This window comes from Leguminivora glycinivorella, chromosome 2, assembly GCF_023078275.1.
Source record: "Leguminivora glycinivorella isolate SPB_JAAS2020 chromosome 2, LegGlyc_1.1, whole genome shotgun sequence".
NCBI lineage: Eukaryota > Metazoa > Arthropoda > Insecta > Lepidoptera > Tortricidae > Leguminivora > Leguminivora glycinivorella.
In genome coordinates, this window is record NC_062972.1 from 28,153,056 (window position 1) to 28,172,398 (window position 19,343).

The following is a 19,343-nucleotide window of genomic DNA, read 5'->3' on the forward strand; positions in this document are numbered from 1 at the left end:
GGGGGACACACATTTTTTTTTACTTTAGGAGCGATTATTTCCGAAAATATGAGCATTATCAAAAAATGGTTTTAGTAAACCCCTATTCATTTTTAAATACCTATCCAACAATATACCACACGTTAGGGTTGAAATGAAAAAAAAAAGTCACTCCCCACTTTACGTGAACCCTAATAAAAACATTTTTTTCCACTTTTTATTTTTGCACTTGGTCGGCGTGATTAATATACATATTGGTACTAAATTTCAGATTTCTAGTGCTAACGGATATTGAGATTATCCGCGGACGGACGGACGGACGGACGGACAGACAGACATGGCGAAACTATAAGGGTTCCTAGTTGACTACGGAACCCTAAAAAGACAGCGAGTGATTTATAGATCATCGCTCGGCGACGAACAATAACGCCGTGTCTTGCGTGGGCGACGGTCGCGCGACCGTCTCTGTCGCGTCTCATCGCATCGTCTACTTCCATATCGAAAAGGTTTGATTTCGTATGCGTCGCATCGCCGTCGCGCGACCATCGCGCGACCGTCGCCCACGCAAGCCACGGCGTAACTCGCTCGCGCTATCATCGCGTCTCGGGAACGACTATCTTTTATTCGTTTAACTATCGCTGATAGCACATGCCTTATTCGCTTTTGGTGGAACCACTGCCTCAATCTCGCTATGTCCTGTGAAAGCTATTTAAAACTAGCCGTTTCATTCACATCAATAATCCAGCAAACTGAAGGAAGGTTTTCAAACCGGAATCGTAACTATCTGGCTAGGAATCAAAAATAGCCGGAGCTCTTCCAGCCCGTTCAATATTCACGTAGATCAATGACCCAGATCCGTCTAACTTCGGTCTAGACCGCGCGCTGAATTTTACATCATCGTATTTGTACCTTTTTATGTATAGGGTTGTAAAAAAACGGTTTTTTTGACTTGCAAAAAACATGAAAAAAAACCGTGAAAAAAAAACAGTTTTTTTTCTGGATATGTTTTTTTAAAGTACCTCAAAAAAAGTAGTTAATACTTTTATACGGTTTTTTAGACTTAATGTTAACTATTAAACGAATTTAATCAAATAACTTTAATTTCTGGTCTTATAAATGAACATTTACGAAATCTGTAGTTTGTAGTTATCACTCCTTACTGTTGGCCACCACCGTTCCACGATACACGCTATCGATTCCCCAATAAACGTTTAGTGCGAATTAAAATGTACATTGGCAACTTGAAACACGTTACAACTCACGAAACGACGTAAGGCCTATGTAGACCTATGTAGTTACCAAATTTTTCTTCTTCTACATATGCAATAGGTACGCGTCTTTGTTGAAGATTGTATTGATTAATAGGTATGTAGTTAAAATTTTCAAACTCTTCTACATAAGACGTACGTCTTTGTTGAAGGTATTATTGCTTAATAATTAAATAAATATCTGGGTACAGATGCTAGTGCTCGGTTTCTATTCGTATTATATCACGTCTTTAGATAAAAATGCTCTTCAGTCAATATCAAAACTTAATTTCTGGCCGGGATTCGAAACCCTAACACCTGCGATGTTCGCTACTTTTTCGTAACATTAGACCGACTTTTTACGACTGAGCTACGCTCAGCCGATGCAACTATTCAAAATTAACGACCATATTTTGAGTTTACTAACGCGAAAGAAAAACGCATGAATCGGTATATATATATAAATAAATAAATAAATATACAAAGATTTGCTCGTTTAAAGGTATAAGATAATTTTAAAACTCTTGCTCTGTCTTATTGAACTATTCCGCTTACATACATACATACAATCACGCCTGTATCCCATAAAGGGGTAGGCAAAGCATATGAATCTATTCAAGTTACAGTGCCACCCTTGGCAATTAAGGGTTTGAAAGAAAACGAAAATATGACATGACTGAAAATGTGAACTATTCTATATAATAGAGTACCTAATCACATTTTTGTAAGCCGAACCTACTTAATTCATCGAGTAATAGTTTTTGATATGCCATATAATGGATAGACGAACATCGAAATATACGCTTTACTTTTTTCATTTTGGCTAAGGAAACCTAAAGACCTAACTCATACCAATAACTCAAAGTCTAGTCTTAGTCTAGCCACCGTCGGCTTCAGACAGCAAGTCGCCAGTCTATCTCAATACTAAAACGACCATCATACCTTACAACAGACGTCACATATGCCCTTTTAGTTGTGAAGATTGTGTTTATGTTGTCCTAAATACGCCGAAATAGGTCTCGAGTTTGGCAGAAGCAAGGACGTCGTTAATGTGGAAAAATAAAATTTATTGTAGTTATCCGGAAGAGAGAAATAAGTAAGAGATACCTAAAGTCGCCGTCAATAGAACTTGTGAACAATGTAAACAAATCTTGTAGTCAAAATGTCTTTAATTTTCATTCTAACTCATCAGATACTGGCTAAATCCATGTGTTATTTAATCAATTCATATCACATTATGATCCTCAACCTTTAAAGTAATAAAATTGTGATAGAATATTGATATTTTATAGAATGGTTTGTTTACATTGTTGACAATTTCTATTGACGGCGATTTTACGCTAGAGAGCGTGAACTATTGGCCACCACTTGTCTACGCCACTGCTCTGAACTGATTTATAGGCCAGTTGTCACTCATGCAGTGAGTGACCCCCACTCTGGACCTCTGGTTGGCCATAAAAAATGGCCACGTGACTCCCCCTGGGGCTTGGGATGACCCCCCCTGAGTACGAAACTGGATCCGTCCTTGCTTTCTCGTGACTGCTTGTAGCATGTGCGCCGATGCTTGAATGAATTCTTTCAGATATCGGTCTGATGTCTGTGTACGTTTGAATTTGATTGTTAGACGAAATCTAATACGTACAGTACACACTTCAAACGTTGTCGACGATTTGACCTGTAAAATTGAACCATGGGAGTAAAATTTTTAATACTTTTAGAAAGAGTCAGAGTTTTAAAGTAGTAAAAGGCCACAGTATTTAAGTAGCTTCAAACTACTTCAAAGAGTCTTCTACTCAGTCATAACTCCCGTGCGTGTGACACATTGGCGTCCATTCTGGCTTTTATTCCGCTATAAAGGAAGACACCCCTTTATGCTCTTAGTGCTTTTAGCGACGTGGTTATGTCTGTGTCACCAATTCGTGTGAATTTAATTTAAAGTGGGGCTCTGGTTTAAAATGTTACCTAACTAGGTTCTGCTGTAATATGGAGTTCCGAAAATGTTAAAACACGTAGCGTAGATGGGAAAAGTTTGTAAATACAAATAGACGCATTGTAGTTGAACAAACTGAACGGGAAATTTCTAACCGTGTAAACAGGATTCAGCGAAAAATTGTATCAGCAAAAATTGCTACGATTTTGCCGTCTGAAAAAGTTTCTTATCGAATAGCTGGCTTTTCTCTTTCTATTATTGAATCTGGAATACAGATTGAGACTCTGGCCTCATCGAGCTGGGACTGTAGGGATTGTTTCTCCCTGTCTACTTGTAGGTGAAAGACAGAGACAAAACAGACAAGACAGAGAGCTCAACAAGGGTGAGGTGTGCTGGTGACGGAAGGACTTACGGAACTAATTTGTTCCGTCTATTGTTCTTCGAGTCATCAGCAACCCGAACCCTCCTTAGAGCTTGTACACTCCTTTTTGCTGTGTAGGTACTTAACACAGAAAAAAGGAATGTAGGTACAAGTTTCTAATGGGTCGGCAACGCGCATGTGACACTCCTTGAGTTGCAGGCGTCCATAGGTTACGGTGACCGCTTTCCATCAGGCGGACCGTATGCTTGTTTGCCACTGACGTAGTATAAAAAAAACTTACTTGTGCCTTGTCATTCTTGTCTCTGAAGTGGTCGCAGTCTAGTTGTGCGATGTCTCGTTCCTTGTGCTACCACTTGTTTGCTTCTCTTTCTACCTGTAGGTGGAAGATAGAGACGGAACTTACTTGTGCCTTGTCGTTCTTGTCTCTGAAGCGCTCGCAGTCCAGTTGTGCGGTGTCTCGTTCCTTCTGCAGGCGAGCGGCCTGGCCAAGTGCCTTGTCCAGCTGGGATTGTAGGGACTCGAAGTCGTACGATTGCTTCTCTCTGTCCACTTGGAGCTGAAATAGAAGAATATATTTAGATTTTGGTTGATATGGTGAAAATATTTTTCTATTACGGTAGTTCCTGTGTGATTATGCAGTTCTAGGTTTAGTACCGATTTGTAATTCTTATGAAATGAACCATAAGACCCTACGACGCCAAAAACGTGCAAGAGTTCATGGCGTACGTCGTCAATATGCGCGTGGCGTTTGCTTGTAGGCACCGAAGATCTTAGCGTATGACTGAAGTTTTTGGCGTTGAAATACCTATTCTGAATTATTTACCTTAATCAATGTCAACAGTCGGTCTTAAGTTATGCTTTGTTGATTGTGCTTTCTTTGATAATGACTGATTTTGCGTTCTTAAGTTTAAAGATACCTTTCTGAGTTCAGCATTGGCCTTATCCAGCTTCTCCTGCAGCTTGTCGATCTCGGAGTGCGCGTTGTCCAGCGAGGCCTGCAGCTTATCCTGCTGCAGCTGCGCTTTGCCCAGGGTCGCCTGAGGGCGCTCCAGCTCTTCCCTGGCTTTATCCAGCTCTGCGATTGTCTTGAGTAGACAGCTGATGCTAAATAAAATAGGAAGAGTCAGGAGACAACGTTTGATACCTTTCTGAGCTCATTGGTATTATCCAGTTTCCATATCCAGGACCACAGTCGCTTGATTTTCGCTCCAGCTCTCTTCCCTGGCTTTGTCAAGTTATGCGATGTTTTCCTCTCTCAAAATGGAGAAAACAAAACAAGATTGCATGCTGGATGTGATAAGACAGTTTAAGAGATAATTGTTGATACCTTTCTGAGTTCAGCATTGGCCTTATCCAGCTTCTCTTGCAGCTTGTCGATCTCGGAGTGCGCATTGTCCAGCGAGGCCTGCAGCTTGTCCTGCTGCAGCTGCGCCTTGCCCAGGGTCGCCTGAGTGCGCTCCAGCTCTTCCCTGGCTTTATCTAGTTCTGCGACGGCCTTGTCTCGCTCGGAGTGCAGACGACTGATGCTGGATTGCACGCTGAATGAAACAAAATGGATTAGGAAACGAGTTGGTGGATTTTATCTTAAATTGGCGGATTTTTTCCAAATATATCCTTTTTCGATGTTGTTTAAGTCACTCCAGTCAATCAGATTTTTTGCACATTATAATAACAATCAACAATGAGTCCACCCTTTGAACGCCATGAATATTGTAGGTATGCACGCCATGTGCGTCATTTGACGTCTTTGGCGTACAAGGGTTTTAATAAGTTTGTGCATCGCTTCTTATCAGTAGATATTCTAACGATTGTCAAGAGTGATTTAAAAGAATATAAAGTGCTTATTAGAACTGAAGTGTTGAATTAAGTAACTACTTATGAAAAGGGAATGGTTTTGGAGTCTATTTTGTTACGTATTTACAAACTGCTGACTTTAAAATGACACCACTAGGAGTTACTATATAAATTACTAAATACAGGATGGTATCACAGTATATTTTCGCATGACGTGTAAAGCTGACGCTACACCATGGAGTGTAGATAATGTAAATGTGTTCCTCAGGCACTGGTCCCTCCGCGAACTAGTAAGCTATAAGCTATCGGCTATAAAAGCGAACAAAAGATAAGCACTCCCGTGCAAATAAAAGAGACACCGCTATATTAATTGCTCAGCGCTGGGCGAGTAACTATAAGTATAAATATCGCCGTGTCTCTTTTATTTACGCGGGAGTGATTACCTTTTGTTCGTTTTTATAGCCGATAGCTCATAGCTTACTAGCTGGCGGTGGGACCAGTGCCTCAATCTACCTACTGTGTTGAAAGCTATACTTATGTACTAAATAGATATTTCCTAAATAAATACTACTTAATATCTTCCCTTTGAGATGTCTACACGTCAGTTGTTTTTAAATGTAGGTATAATTTGTTTCGAGAGAAATCAATGTGATAACGTGATATTTTTGCTTTACCATGGTGGCGTATGGTAGTGACGTTATCGCATACACGACGTAAGGCGTTCAAAGGGTTACATTTTAAATGAGGAGTATCTTTCCAAAAGGCTTGTTTTGTATGAATTATATTATAAGTTCTTTTGAAAATATATTTCTCATATAATGTACATACTCGTAACTAACGCGTAGACGTATTTATATTATTCAAAAAATCAAATATTCGCGAGTGCTGAGTAGTAATTGTAAAAGTAAAGCTAGATGAAAACGGAACCTTAAACAGGTATTTGGTATAATATGTAGGAAATCAGGGATCGGATCTTTAAACTACCTACCGTAAAAAGTTTAGCGGATGGAGTCTACATTGTCTATAACTAAGTTACGTTGTATTTTATCTACGTGCCAAATAAAGTGAGCATTTTATTACTAATACCAAAAGCGTTAATTAAATACTTTAAATAAGCTAACCGTTTCGGTTGGATGATGGATATATATTTTGAAAACAGTCCTATAGTAAATACCTACGGTAAATATGATGATCATATTAATATCTACTAAATGTTGTCTCCAACACGCTTTATTAATCCTCAAGATAAGTAATTTAAAAAGTGCACACTCCTGTCTCCCCATTAAATCACTGCACATCGAATATAATACACGGAAAACGCAAAAATGCATTGTGTGTTTTCTTTGATGAAAAATTTATAAAAATGGGCGCTGTGGAAAGAAGCACATTTTAAATGACTTATCTCGTACTATGAAAAATTCGATCCTAAAGCATAAGCATAAAATAAATAAGGCTTTGGCGGAGACAAAGGCCTTACTAGTATTCGCTGCAGAGTGCTGGCTTAAACGGAGTGGTCCCACTACGATCAAATGCTTTGTTAGAATATTGATCCTAAGTCCTAACCCTCTAGAGGGATTTTGAACTAAAACTTTGGTGCTACGTATAGTAGTTCACCATTCGAACGCCAAGAACCGTGTGGCGTTACGCCTATGGCGTCAGGAACGCTTGAATGTTGTGGCGTATATTGTCAAAATATTATTTATGGTTATTAGGACGGTGTGTGCATGAAAATGTAGTCAGGGTGCATGGCGATCGAAGGGTTTATATTATAGTTAAATGAGCACATAAGTGTTAGTCTAATGTTATTGTAGATTAAAGGCAAAAAAAAACTATTATTTATTGTTAATTTTACTACAACTTTCTAATTATTATTTATTAATAATAATTAAGTAGTAATATCGTCTACTAATCCTACAAAATTTGTAAGCTAAAATGGAAAGAAAAAGCTAAAAATAGTAATAAATATTTTATCAATGATATCGCATAATTTGATTCGATTGAATTCAAAACGGTGTTTGGAATCGGCCTATAGTCTAAATGATTCTTATTGAGTAATAGGTATTAACTTTAACACCATTATAGGATTAACGAACAGCAGTCAAAGGTTAAAAATATAGGTGTTTAGAACGTTACGTTAGTCGGAATAATTAGCTAAAATAGATTCTGCAATTTTATTGTTGTTACTGTGTCCTCAAACCTAGTTTAACGTAGTTAAAGCAGAAAAAGTGTCAACAGGTTTAAGGAAAATCCACATATTCGTTGGTGAATCACATAAGGCGTAGTATTAAAAACCAAACTCGAACCCAAAATGAAACAATAGTTTCAAATAAAGGTAAAAGCTGACGGGAGGTGTTCGCACTCCATTACGAGTTGTAGGCGACATGAATTTCGGGATTCCCGCGGGGGTAGTGGGGGTAACCTACTATTAGTCACGTAAGCCTACACCCCTGTGTGGAGCTACTATTTGACTGGTTATTTGAGGAAGTCGGGTTGCGTTTGGGTAAACAATATTATTAACACTGCTATGTCGCATTTGATTCGTGCAAATAAAGTTATCTACCGATCTATTGTAATCATTCATAGAATACTGTATTTGAACAAGAGCCTAACTAGTTTTCTGCTATATAAACAAAAACTATTTGACTTTTTATTTGAGAATAGTCCGGTTCTATTTCGGTAAACAAAATTATTACACGAAGCGAAGTCACGTTTGATTTGTTTTGTTTTTGAAAATTACGTAACTAGTTTTCTATCTCATGAACAAAAAAACAAGATTAAACTAGACTCATGTGTAATCTCAAACTTCCGTAATATCGTAATTACAGACCATTCTTCTTAACAATACTACTGTTACTGTCTTATGTTTAGAAAATGAATACATTTGCTGAAATGAGCTCCCGCAAAACCGCCCATTTCCTCTACATGTACGCGCTAAATATTTATGCTGATCTACGCATAAAATAAGATGTGAAACGCTTAACTTAATAGCCTATTACAAAACGGCACGCAAAATTAAAATACAAATATAACTCACCGGTCATATTCCTCTTTCAAGCTGTCCTGTTCCGTTTGTGCATTTTCCAGCTTGGCTTTGAGACGGTACACTTCACCCTGACTCTTTTCAAGCTTATCTTGGAGCCCAGAAGCCTCTGAATGTGCTCTTTCAGCATCCGCTTGAGTCACTCTCAGTTCCGCAAGAGTACGCCTCAGCTCTGCGGCGTGCTTGTCAGCCTTCTCTTGCACTCTATCTAGCTCTTGAGATGTTGTCAGTGTGCTTCTGCCGAAAGTAGTCTGCGAGCGCTCGAGTTCGTGTTTCAGTCGTTCGTTTTCAAGCTCAAGTCTGGCCAGGCGTTGTTTCGCCGCTTCCCAGTCAGCCCCAGACCTTCCCACTTCACTGGCCGCTTTGTCCAGCTCAGCTTTAGACTTCCCTAGTTCTGACTGAGAGCTTTCTAGTTTAGCTTCGAGTCTGTCCTTCTCGGCTTGGGCTCTCTCGAGTCTGGCTCCTAACTTTTCGACCTCACTTTCTAGAGCGTGGAGTTTCATTTTGTAATCAGCTATCTCTCTCTCATGAAGCTCTCGCTCCTCGTTCTTCTCGTGTTCGGCTCTGTCTCGTTGCTCGCGAAGTTGTTGTATTTGTTTTTCTTTATCGCCTATGACTTCTTCGAGCGAGGAGAGGGCACCTTCGGAGGAGCAGTGATGCGCTTGCATTGCGTTAAGCCTAGCTCTGGCCATGTCTACTTGATTATCTTTTTCTTTCAGCAAGTCTTCAAGGTTTTCGATCTGAAAATATGTTTTATATGAAATTTGTGTCGAATATTTGATGCTCAGCGTAAATAGCCAATAAGAATAAGCACTGGTTGGGCCTTTGATGTGCCTCATATTGAGAATATCCTTTATAGTTAATATGCCTTTATATGACATTTTCATTGAAAAACATAAAGAACAACAAAAATTAAATACAATAAAAAAAACATACCTTCAAATAAAACAAGCACAGGACTTCACAGGATACAAAACTAAAAAAACCAACGTAAAAAGGAACTCTAGCATAAAATAAAAATTTGCTAAGTAAAGGAAATATCTTCAGAGAGATAATTTTTATGATAAAACCTAAAAATTGGTCTATTGGATAAAATACTTTCATAATTTGGACGATTACAATTGGTAAAAACTTCTTGAGATTGGTATTGTCTTATCAGAATAAGGAATCTCTGTCTATATTGATCTTGCGCAAAAGTTTATGAATCTAGAGGTATTTTAGCCTGAATGCCTGAGTATATAATATTACTGAGAGATGATAAGATACTCGTCAAGTAAAGTTACCGATAAATATAGATTTAAAAAACTTTTTGTTGAGCAACGATGTTGTAATCACGGTTTTGTTGAATGTATCTTGCACAATACAAACATACATCTCTTGTATCCCATAAAGGATAGGTACTTAGGTAGGCAGAGCATCCTACTTAATTTCCAGTGCAACGGTATTTTGCTCAATATTGTTTTGTTAAGGTAATTAGCATTTTTTTGTTTTTACCCAAGTAAAAGTTTTATATACTTAAATATTACTTCCCTCTTCTTTTTGTATATTAGCCGACAATATTTGTTCAAAAAGCGATCCCTAATTGCTAAAACGTTTACTTGGAGTTAGTTCCACAATGCTATTCGTCATCGTAATTGGACTTTAGACATGTTATGTATTGCTAATGAGGCACGATATACACAGTGCTCATGACTAAACCGCATGTTTTAATAGAGTAACTATTGTTCCTGACCCCATTATAAGAATATTTTATATAAACTTTTCTAGATTTCGTCTAGTTTCAGAGTTAATGTTGTCAAAAATATTTATTTTGTTTCTCAGTACAAAAGGTGTAGATGCCATTATTGACAATAGTCTCATTATTCTCATTAATTAATAGATGTCAAAAAGTAAGAATTAAAAAATGAGGTTTTTCTACTCGTCAACTTTAATCTGTCAATTAGGACACCACAGACTAAACTATAAGTGCTGACTTTTCAGAGTTGGATAGTCTTTCTTTGACACTTAGTCAACTATAATATTTCATTACAGTTCAGTTCACTTTAGTTAACTGTAATAATTTCAAAACTAGAACTTCATACAAGTTCTATACTAATTTGTGATACCTGGCAAATTTTTCTGCATCTGAAACACATTTCTTTATCTATCGCGTTGTCGACCAATCGGAGACAGTTATTACAAACAATTAGTTGCCAGGAAATTTTATGTTGCTACAACGGTGAACGACGCTATTAACATTCTTTTTAACTTGAATAATAAATACTTAAATAAATAAATAAAATATATATAATTAAATAAATAAGTAAATAAAATAAATAATGATAATAGAATGGTGATATTGTTCGTCCATTGATGATGAAGATGATGACTCATAGAAAAAGTATTGTATACAATAGTGATATAATTAAGATGTTCACTCTCGCACCGTACTAATTTAGGCCACTCAGCTGATGTGTGCTCAGCAAGCTTCATAGCCTAAACATGGTACTCGACTGAAAAGCTCTGTATTATATCACGATAGTATAAAATACTATTTTAGAAAAAAAAACGTTAAAACTCTTTTTAGGTGCTAATTTAACAACATTTACTTTAAATACATTCAACAATAGTAAAATAAAATACATTTTTTTTCTCACCATGTTCTATAACTAAACAATTATTCGGTTTCCTGATAAGTACCGTGTATATCGCGCGAGTAAACACCGTGAAAATTTGGCGTGTACAGTCGAGTTCATAAATATGTGTACGTTTCTTCACCTTAACTCGTTGCCATAAGGTGAAGAAATGTACACATAGTGTCCAGGGTTGCGATATATCGATAACGCACTGCGGCACCGACACGCTACATCAGAGTCAGAGGGCTTTGCGGGACTGGCCCCGTAGCCGAATGGCATTTCTCCGACGCCAAACGAAAGCGATACGCCGCTGGCTCTGTCGCGCCAATACGCAAGCGCGATAGAGATAGATATCTACTAGCGCTTCGTTTCGTGAGCGTTTCGTGAGCGATTGTGCCATTCGGCTAGCCACCCTGTTGTGGCTTGTGGCTGTTTATCGTTTGTCGTTTGTCGCTGTGGATAGTGGATAAGCCACTCGCGTATAAAATTTTACTATACATATAGGTACCTACATGCGCGCTATGCGCGCTGGTGGCCTAGTGGTAAGAGCGTGCGACTTTCGATTCGTAGGTCGCGGGTTCGAACCCCGGCTCGTACCAATGAGTTTTTCGGAACTTATGTGCGAAATGTCATTTGATATTTGCCAGTCGCTTTTCGGTGAAGGAAAACATCGTGAGGAAACCGGACTAATTCCAATAAGGCCTAGTTGCCCTTCGGGTTGGAAGGTCAGATGTCAGTTGCTTTCGTAAAATTAGTGCCTACGCCAAATCTTGGAATTAGTTGTTAGAGCGGACGCCAGGCTCCCATGAGCCGTGGAAAATGCCGGGATAACGCAAGGAGGATGATGATGACATATAGGTACCTAGTATTAAATATAGACACGTAATGTAAAATACGCTATAATGGACGGTGACGCCATTATGGACAAAAAAAATACAAATCCCTATAAATAATTTCCTAAAATTAGTTACTAAAAACTGACGGCATCCATACTAATATTATAAATGGGAAAGTGTGTGTCTGTTTGTCCGTCTTTCACGGAAAAACGGAGTGACGAATTGACGTGATTTTTTATGTGGAGATAGTAGAAGGGATGGAGAGTGACATAGGCTACCTTTTGTCTCTTTCTAACGAGAGCGAAGCCGCGTGCAAAAGCTAGTTGTACCATAAACAAGAGTCATAAAGCTGCTTAATTTTGAAGTTTCATTTAATTCGGTTATTTCTGAAGGATTTGGCGGCAAGATAAAAGTCATCTGTTTGCTGGAAAAAATATCAGGACATTCAGGACGAATTCTTAGCAATATATTGCTAAGAGAGTTGAAGTTGATATAAAAAAAATAAATAAATAAATCGGTGTAAACTTGAATGAGTTTTACTTACTGCATTTAACCATGAGATAAGGTATAAAACATACTAGTTTGTTACTCCAAAGATATAAAGAAATAGTACAGTGTTATTTTGCGAGTGTTCATAACTGGAACCGGAAAACTAATGATGAACAAGGAACAATTTACGAAACTAAAATTTACAAGAAACAACCCTATGTTAAAATAACGCAAACTAATTTTATTTGGGGTAGGGTAAAGGCACCCAGTAGTCAGCCTCAAATCGAAAATTCTATTTTCAAAGCCGTCTAATTTGATCTCCAATAGACCGATTTGAATGATTCATGTTTTTATAGTTCAAGAATTTAATTAAGTTTAATTTTTGAAAAGAATAAATAAACCTTAACTTATTGTTCGTTTTAGAAATATTTCGTTAAATATAATAAAAGGGCGTTTTTGCCAGTACTCAGCCCCCTGAGCACCAATATACAGCCTACTAAGTATCCAGTTCCCAGCCCTCGGCTGAATAGTGGGTTCTGTGTTCCGTGACCTCAGTACCCAGTGGTCAACCATGGGCTGACTACTGGATATTTTATGTATGTCAAGCAAATATAGTTAGAAGTGCATAAATATTTAAGGGTCTTTGATTTATACACTTACGTACCATTTGAAAACAAAAAGAAGTCTTAAATCCTATAGTCAGCCGGGGAGGCTGACTTCTGGAATTGTGACATATTTCCTTGAACCCAGAGGTCAGCCGCAGCCGCTCGGCTGACTATTAGATTTTGTGTAAAAAAGTAGTTCCCAATAACCAGCCCCCTTAAAAATCTGGTTTTCACATACATTTTTATTATTTTTTTACTTTATTCAGATAGTTTAAGTATTAATTAAGCGAAAAAGTTCTTCCTCTTTAACCAAGAAATCATAATTTGGCTGCTAACTTCTTAGCAAAATACCATGTGATGTGACATTCTAAAAAAAAAATGGCGAAAGCATATAATGCTTCATGTCAGAAGACTGCACCTCTTTGAAACTTTTTTGTGCTTAATTCTTGAAATCAATTGTAAATCTTGAGATATTTTTCAATTACCATTTAATCAATCTATGATTTTATCAAATTTTCATACGAATTTGACAAAAACTTTGATAATTACAGCCCGAAATGTACAAAAAAGGCTGACCACTGGCGCACGGCTGGGCACTGGTGCTTTTACCCTATATAAAATTGACTCATTGAGTATCAGTAGGCTTTAAAAGTAAAATTTTAAACTTATTTCACTGTCCATAACGGGGGATCCATTACTGGAGACCTGGTGTCCATGACTGGAGAATAAACACCTCGTTTTAATTTGTTAACTATGAGGAAACCAATAGTAGTATCTATTCTGCAATACGCTTGAAATATAAAAGAAGCATAGGACATTCAAGTTTTATTTTAACACGCTTAGCGGTAGACATTTTACATGAATCAGTGAAATATCAAAAATAGGCAAAATTTTATCTTAAACTGTCCATGATTGGGTCCGTTACCTTACAGAGTGCCAAAATTACCTATGTATACGCTACTTAGCGCGTGGCAATTAGACTTGCACCCTATTGCACGACCTGTACCCTTTTTAACATAAAGTCAGCCATGAAAGAAAGAAGATTAAATGTCAGACCACATTGAGCAAGCTTTTGTAATAATATCTGATTAGTGATTATCCACCTGATCAAACGCCTTTTGAAAATCAAAGTATGCTACGTCGACCTGTTATGCGATCCCAGACTATTTGAAATACGGTCAACTGGGGTGACTTTAAAACGCAGGGGCTACTTTGAAAATTTAGTTTTAAAGTCATACTGTAAGTAAATTCGGGATTTTCTATGGTACATTTTCAAGAATATTTATTGATCTAACTAGTTATATGAACAGTTTCAGTAAATAATGAATAATGTTAATTTTAAAGCCGTTCAAAGACCATCAAAGTAACCCAAAAATTTCCTAAAGTCACCCCGGTTGACGGTATACGTAGTGATTAGTCGACATGTTTATGCGATACCAGACGATTTGAAATAAACGTATCATCAGGATGATCGTGGTTGATTCTTGCGGTGACAAACCATGTTGTTCATCACAGAAATCTCCCTTCAGCTGATTGAATAGCCTTGCATATACACGGTGTAACATGTTACATGAGCAAACCGAATAATTTTAATAGAGTATTCCTCATCATATTAGAAGAGTAAAATGTCATATAAACTTTTCTGGATTTCCCCTACTTTCAGAGTTATACGCATTAAAAAAATAACAATTACTTTATTATTTCTCAGAACAAAGCGCTTCAGATACCTTACCAAATAAACATAATAGGGATGACGACTACATAAAAAAATGGCATTCTGTTTAGTCCGTCAGTTAGATCGTCTAAAAATACTTAACACATATTTTTCGCTTTTTCTAATTAATTAAAAATACAAAGATAGAGCATCAAAGTTCCGGAGTGGGGGCTTGTGACGTCACTTCTAAGTAAAATTTGTGCCTAGGCGTGACGTCACGCGAAACTTCAACGCACTGTACCGTCGTAATTTTTCGTTTACGAGAAAAAAGAATTAATACGTGTCTAAAATTATTTGATAATCTAACTGACGGACTAATTAGTTTTTTTTAGTCGTCTCGCCTATTGAAACAGGCACTTCATCTGTAAGCGCTCCCCATTGCTCCATAGAGGGAAACAGCCCTAATGAAACATATTAATCAAGGTCCGCTGACTGCAACCGCACTGCATAAGCATAATGTTATGCACCGTCGTTTGATGTCACTCGCCCGACACAGGGCATATGCATACGTACGCATATGCATATGGCGTCGGAGAGGCGGCGACGAACGATTAGTGATAAGTGTTTTTATCGCGGGCGAGGTTTTTAAATTGTCATTGGCAATACGAATTGCATGTGAATAACGATTATGTTATTAGCAACATGGTTTTTGTTCCCACGGTGTTATAAAACAAAATAGTCTAATTAAGTTCAAATAATTCTAATATCTATTGTTGAATGTTTTATTTTCTCTTTGTGTTGGTATCATCCTTTATGCCGAAATAATATCGATGTTAAAAACAAATAAGTATGAGCGTATATTTATTAAGTTAGTTCAAATATTAAAGAACAAAAATATGGTTTGCTAAACGTAAATAAGGGATAAAACAAAAAAAAACACAAATAAATATACGGAGCTGACGGCATCAATATACAAAATATAGATACATATAACGCCTTATTTTTATATATGATATTAAGCGCTGCTAACACCATGTACTAGCCATCATCCTCTCAAACACCAATCAGAACCATGTCATTCTTACATTGTGCAATTTAAAATTTTGGACGCGAATAGTCATAAAATTTAATATGGATTTCTAAATAAGTGTTTGGCTCAAATATATTGACAATATCACGGATCTCCAGGTCCTTAGTTAATTTAGGTACAATGAGCGCAAAAACATTGCACGTTATGATTGTCACAATCACAAGACAAATCATCTGCATCAAAACATCTGCATTTCACAAACAGATTTTCAATTAGTCAGAACTCAGAATTACTTTTCTAATAGGTACACTACTTTGAGATCCTTCAGATTACTTCATCACAGTCATCACACCATCACCCTTTCATTTCGCATTCCTATCACCGCAGCAGCACAGTATAATTAAGTACTTTTGTACAGTATGGCCACTCTCGTTCTCCCATCACCGGTTGCCAAAAACGCGACCAGTCGACCTGTCATATCTCACTCATACAAGAATGATACGCGTTCTCCTACACGAGCTTAGAGTGTGTGCGTAGGAACGCGCTTCTTTCATATATTTGATCGCCATTGTCTGAGGTGTGACAGCAGCAAAGTACCTTTCGCTGCAGTACGTTGATCTTCCTGTCCTTGATCTCGGAGTGATCGCGCAGCTCAGCCAGCTCATGCGCAGCGGACAACGCGGCTGCTGTCTTCTTTTCCACCAGGCGGCTCTTCTCGTCTAGGCGCGCTTTTAGCTCTTCTACCTATGAACACATTACGGGTTTCAATATACATATTTAGTAGTAGTAGTAGTAAAACACTTTATTGTACCAGAAAATAATACAACACACAAGAAAAAGAGCCTATCACTAGTACAAAGGCGAACTTATCCCTTTGAGGGATCTCTTCCAGATTTACAGATGGAAGAAGTTTTTATAGGTTCTATCTTGAATATTTCGAGATTAAGGAGAGTTGTTATGTTAGGGTTCCGCCGACCTAAAATGTCTTGTAAAAATCGCGTAACGCGTAATCGCGGTTTCATACTATTTAACGAGCGATTTTTGGTCGTCTAGAGCCCATCCCGCGTCGATAGGTTTGGGAAAGCCCTTATAGGCGCTCTGACTGACTATATACCTAGTTCGTCGGTGACTCGTCAGTTAAAAGAAACAGTGACAGTAGTCAGTAGGCTCTTTTAACTATTAGTCCAAAGGTATCGAAAGCAATGTTTATATTTTTTGAATCCACCCTTTTAATTTCCAACGAAAAAATATTAGTTACTGTTTTTTGCCATACCTTTGGCTTATATTCAGGACAGTTCGTATAATCTAACACTAAGGTAACTCTTATGGCTCTATGCGGGCAGTGCTCGTAGCTTACCTACTGCTAGACCATTCAATATGGAGATGTGTCGAATAATCTACTCGTAGATATTTTATGTAATAAATCCATTAGTGAACTAGGAACTTAGGCGTTCCTTTTTTCATCAAAAAGTGAATCACAACGATTTTATTTCTTTTAGTGATATTAAAAAATCTTTTTTTTTGTCGTTCGGTCACCTTAATTGCCACATATAAAGGTCATGTGACAGATAAGTGCACAAGTGGAGGACGGATTGCACAAGGAAATTTTAAGCCTATGTAACCGATATCACTTGAGTTCATATATAATATTAGTTCATTTTGCTCACAAGCACTACAAAGTCCGTCCAACATTATGTTAATTTAGCAACCTTGATGCCTTGGCAACTTTTCTCAAAATTTTCAACGCCTAGCCTCTAAGGCGTGACCTAACCTAATTTAACCTATTTTTTATAAAACTAAACTCTTATAGGGACTTCTTTATGTACTTAAACTACATGACTAATACTATTTGAGCGAAATACTTCATTCGTGCAAATATATGACCCTCCTCAAGATAACTTTTACGTCTCAAAATATATGCCCATATATTTTGACTCGGCAACACATCAGTTGCTTAGGAACAATTTGCGTTGCGGGTCAACTTTTGCCTTCTACCATATTAAAATTTGGAAGAAACTTGTCACATAGCGACACCTAGGTTGTGACAAAGTTTAGAAAAAAAGCTTGACAAGAGAGGTTTAAGACCGTTTGAAATAAAGTTTCTCGCTCTTGTCTGTACGACTTGGCTGTGACACATTTGGTACACACTTGCAGTGCATGACCAGGAGAAGGACTAGCCAAACTAATCGAACTGATCATAAAGTTACTTTGATACCCTATAAATACTCGATAAATGTTTGAAGATGTATTCTAGTAAACCGCAGTAAAATTTGTTTTAAAGCAATAATTCATAACGCCAGTTTTGCTAGTCCTTTTAAACTAAATAATTTTGGAACATGTGTTGTTTGGTGTCTCCAATCCTCGCAAAGTGCCTCGGCGTAAGCTAAAGTTCAACATTCTCACGTCAGTCTGCAACATGGTGTAGTGCTCCTCCTTGGCGCAGAGCGACTCCTTGAGGACGGCGATGTGGCGCTGGTAGTCCTGGTGCTGCTCCTCCAGCGCCTTCATCTTGGCCGCCATCGCCAGGATCTCCTGGTCGCGCCGCTGGATCTCCAGCCGGAACTCATCCAACTAGTTGATCATCCACCCCAAATTCGTCATAGAATCCATCAACAACATTAGTACATACAAAACAATAAAAATCTATCTACTGAGGCAAAAGTGATGGCAGAAATGATACTGATGTTAATCTACTAATACTGATCAGAAACGGTTAGTGATGTTAGATCGATGGTAAGCGGCGCAAGCTTCACGCGCGCGTGGAAGACTCGGATTAATAAAGTACCTCATACGCTCGTATCGACATGCATTACACTTTAACTCTAACATTGTAAATTTAATATCGCACCGGTCACTCGATTAGGAAGGCGGACTGCTGGAAAACTTTCTTTTCTAAAGTACAAATGGAACGCATGAAGGTAGAAAGCTTTCCAGGTCCTCAGGCGGAGGCCTGGAGGTAGATGCTCGGGCGCTTACGTTGTGATACATTTATCTACCGTGAGACACGATGACATGAGCTACATGAGATGTCGGGTCGTGAGAGGTTCTATTGCGGGTGGCCGGGACCAAGCGACGGACGATGACGCTCCAACACCGAAAGCACAACATGATTAAATGATAATCTCAGGGATCGCACAGAACATTTACTCGAAGGTCTCATTCGATGCATTCGACCACAACAGTCTTTATTTTTTAATAACAGTCTTTCACTAAATTGCCAAATTTGGTGTCAACGTAATCGATCTCACATTTTGCCTAACCATACATTACGTACATCTATAATATCAATATCGCATCTAAGGCCCTAGTCTTAACAAAAATAATTTTAATCGATTAGATTTTATTCAAGAATATAATTCGTCTTATTTTAATAAAAATAGCTTTAACAACGAACAAGTCTTTACATAAAAATATAACGGTTCAACACAGTCGTCGGCGGCGACTCGGCTAAGTTCGTTAAAGCGAGAAATTGACACGTTTCGATCGCAGTCACAGCGTAGTGGCGCTATAGTAGGGCGAGCGGCGCGCGAACGCCGACGCCGAGGAGGCGGCGCCGCCGAGGCGCGCGGCCAGGCCGAGCGCCGGCGGCGGCGCCGGGCGCAGGCGCGGCGTCAGCGCGGGCAGCGGCGCCGGCGGCGCGCTAGTACGCCCGTCCTTCATCACCCGCACGTCGTTCAGCAGAAAACTTACTTGGCGCTTGAACGGAGGCTCGACTTTATCGTACAGCGAGGCGTGCGAGGGC

At 38.4% G+C, this 19,343-nt stretch overlaps 1 protein-coding gene across 4 annotated transcripts in view; it reads right to left on the bottom strand.

The window, feature by feature from the left end:
* The window catches only part of LOC125242214 (plectin), a 103,826-nt gene that overhangs the window by 23,682 nt on the left and 60,801 nt on the right, over positions 1-19,343 (bottom strand). For 3 of the 4 annotated variants that reach the window (XM_048150940.1, XM_048150941.1, XM_048150943.1), the window contains exons 5-9: positions 18,005-18,172; positions 16,199-16,345; positions 8,367-9,112; positions 4,866-5,076; positions 3,942-4,094 (exon numbers count right to left, since the gene is read on the bottom strand). In XM_048150940.1, coding sequence (XP_048006897.1) covers positions 3,942-4,094; positions 4,866-5,076; positions 8,367-9,112; positions 16,199-16,345; positions 18,005-18,172 — 1,425 coding nt within the window. Of the gene's footprint in view, positions 1-3,941; positions 4,095-4,865; positions 5,077-8,366; positions 9,113-16,198; positions 16,346-18,004; positions 18,173-19,343 lie in introns of those variants that run through there. The other variant, XM_048150944.1, reaches the window with a different exon arrangement.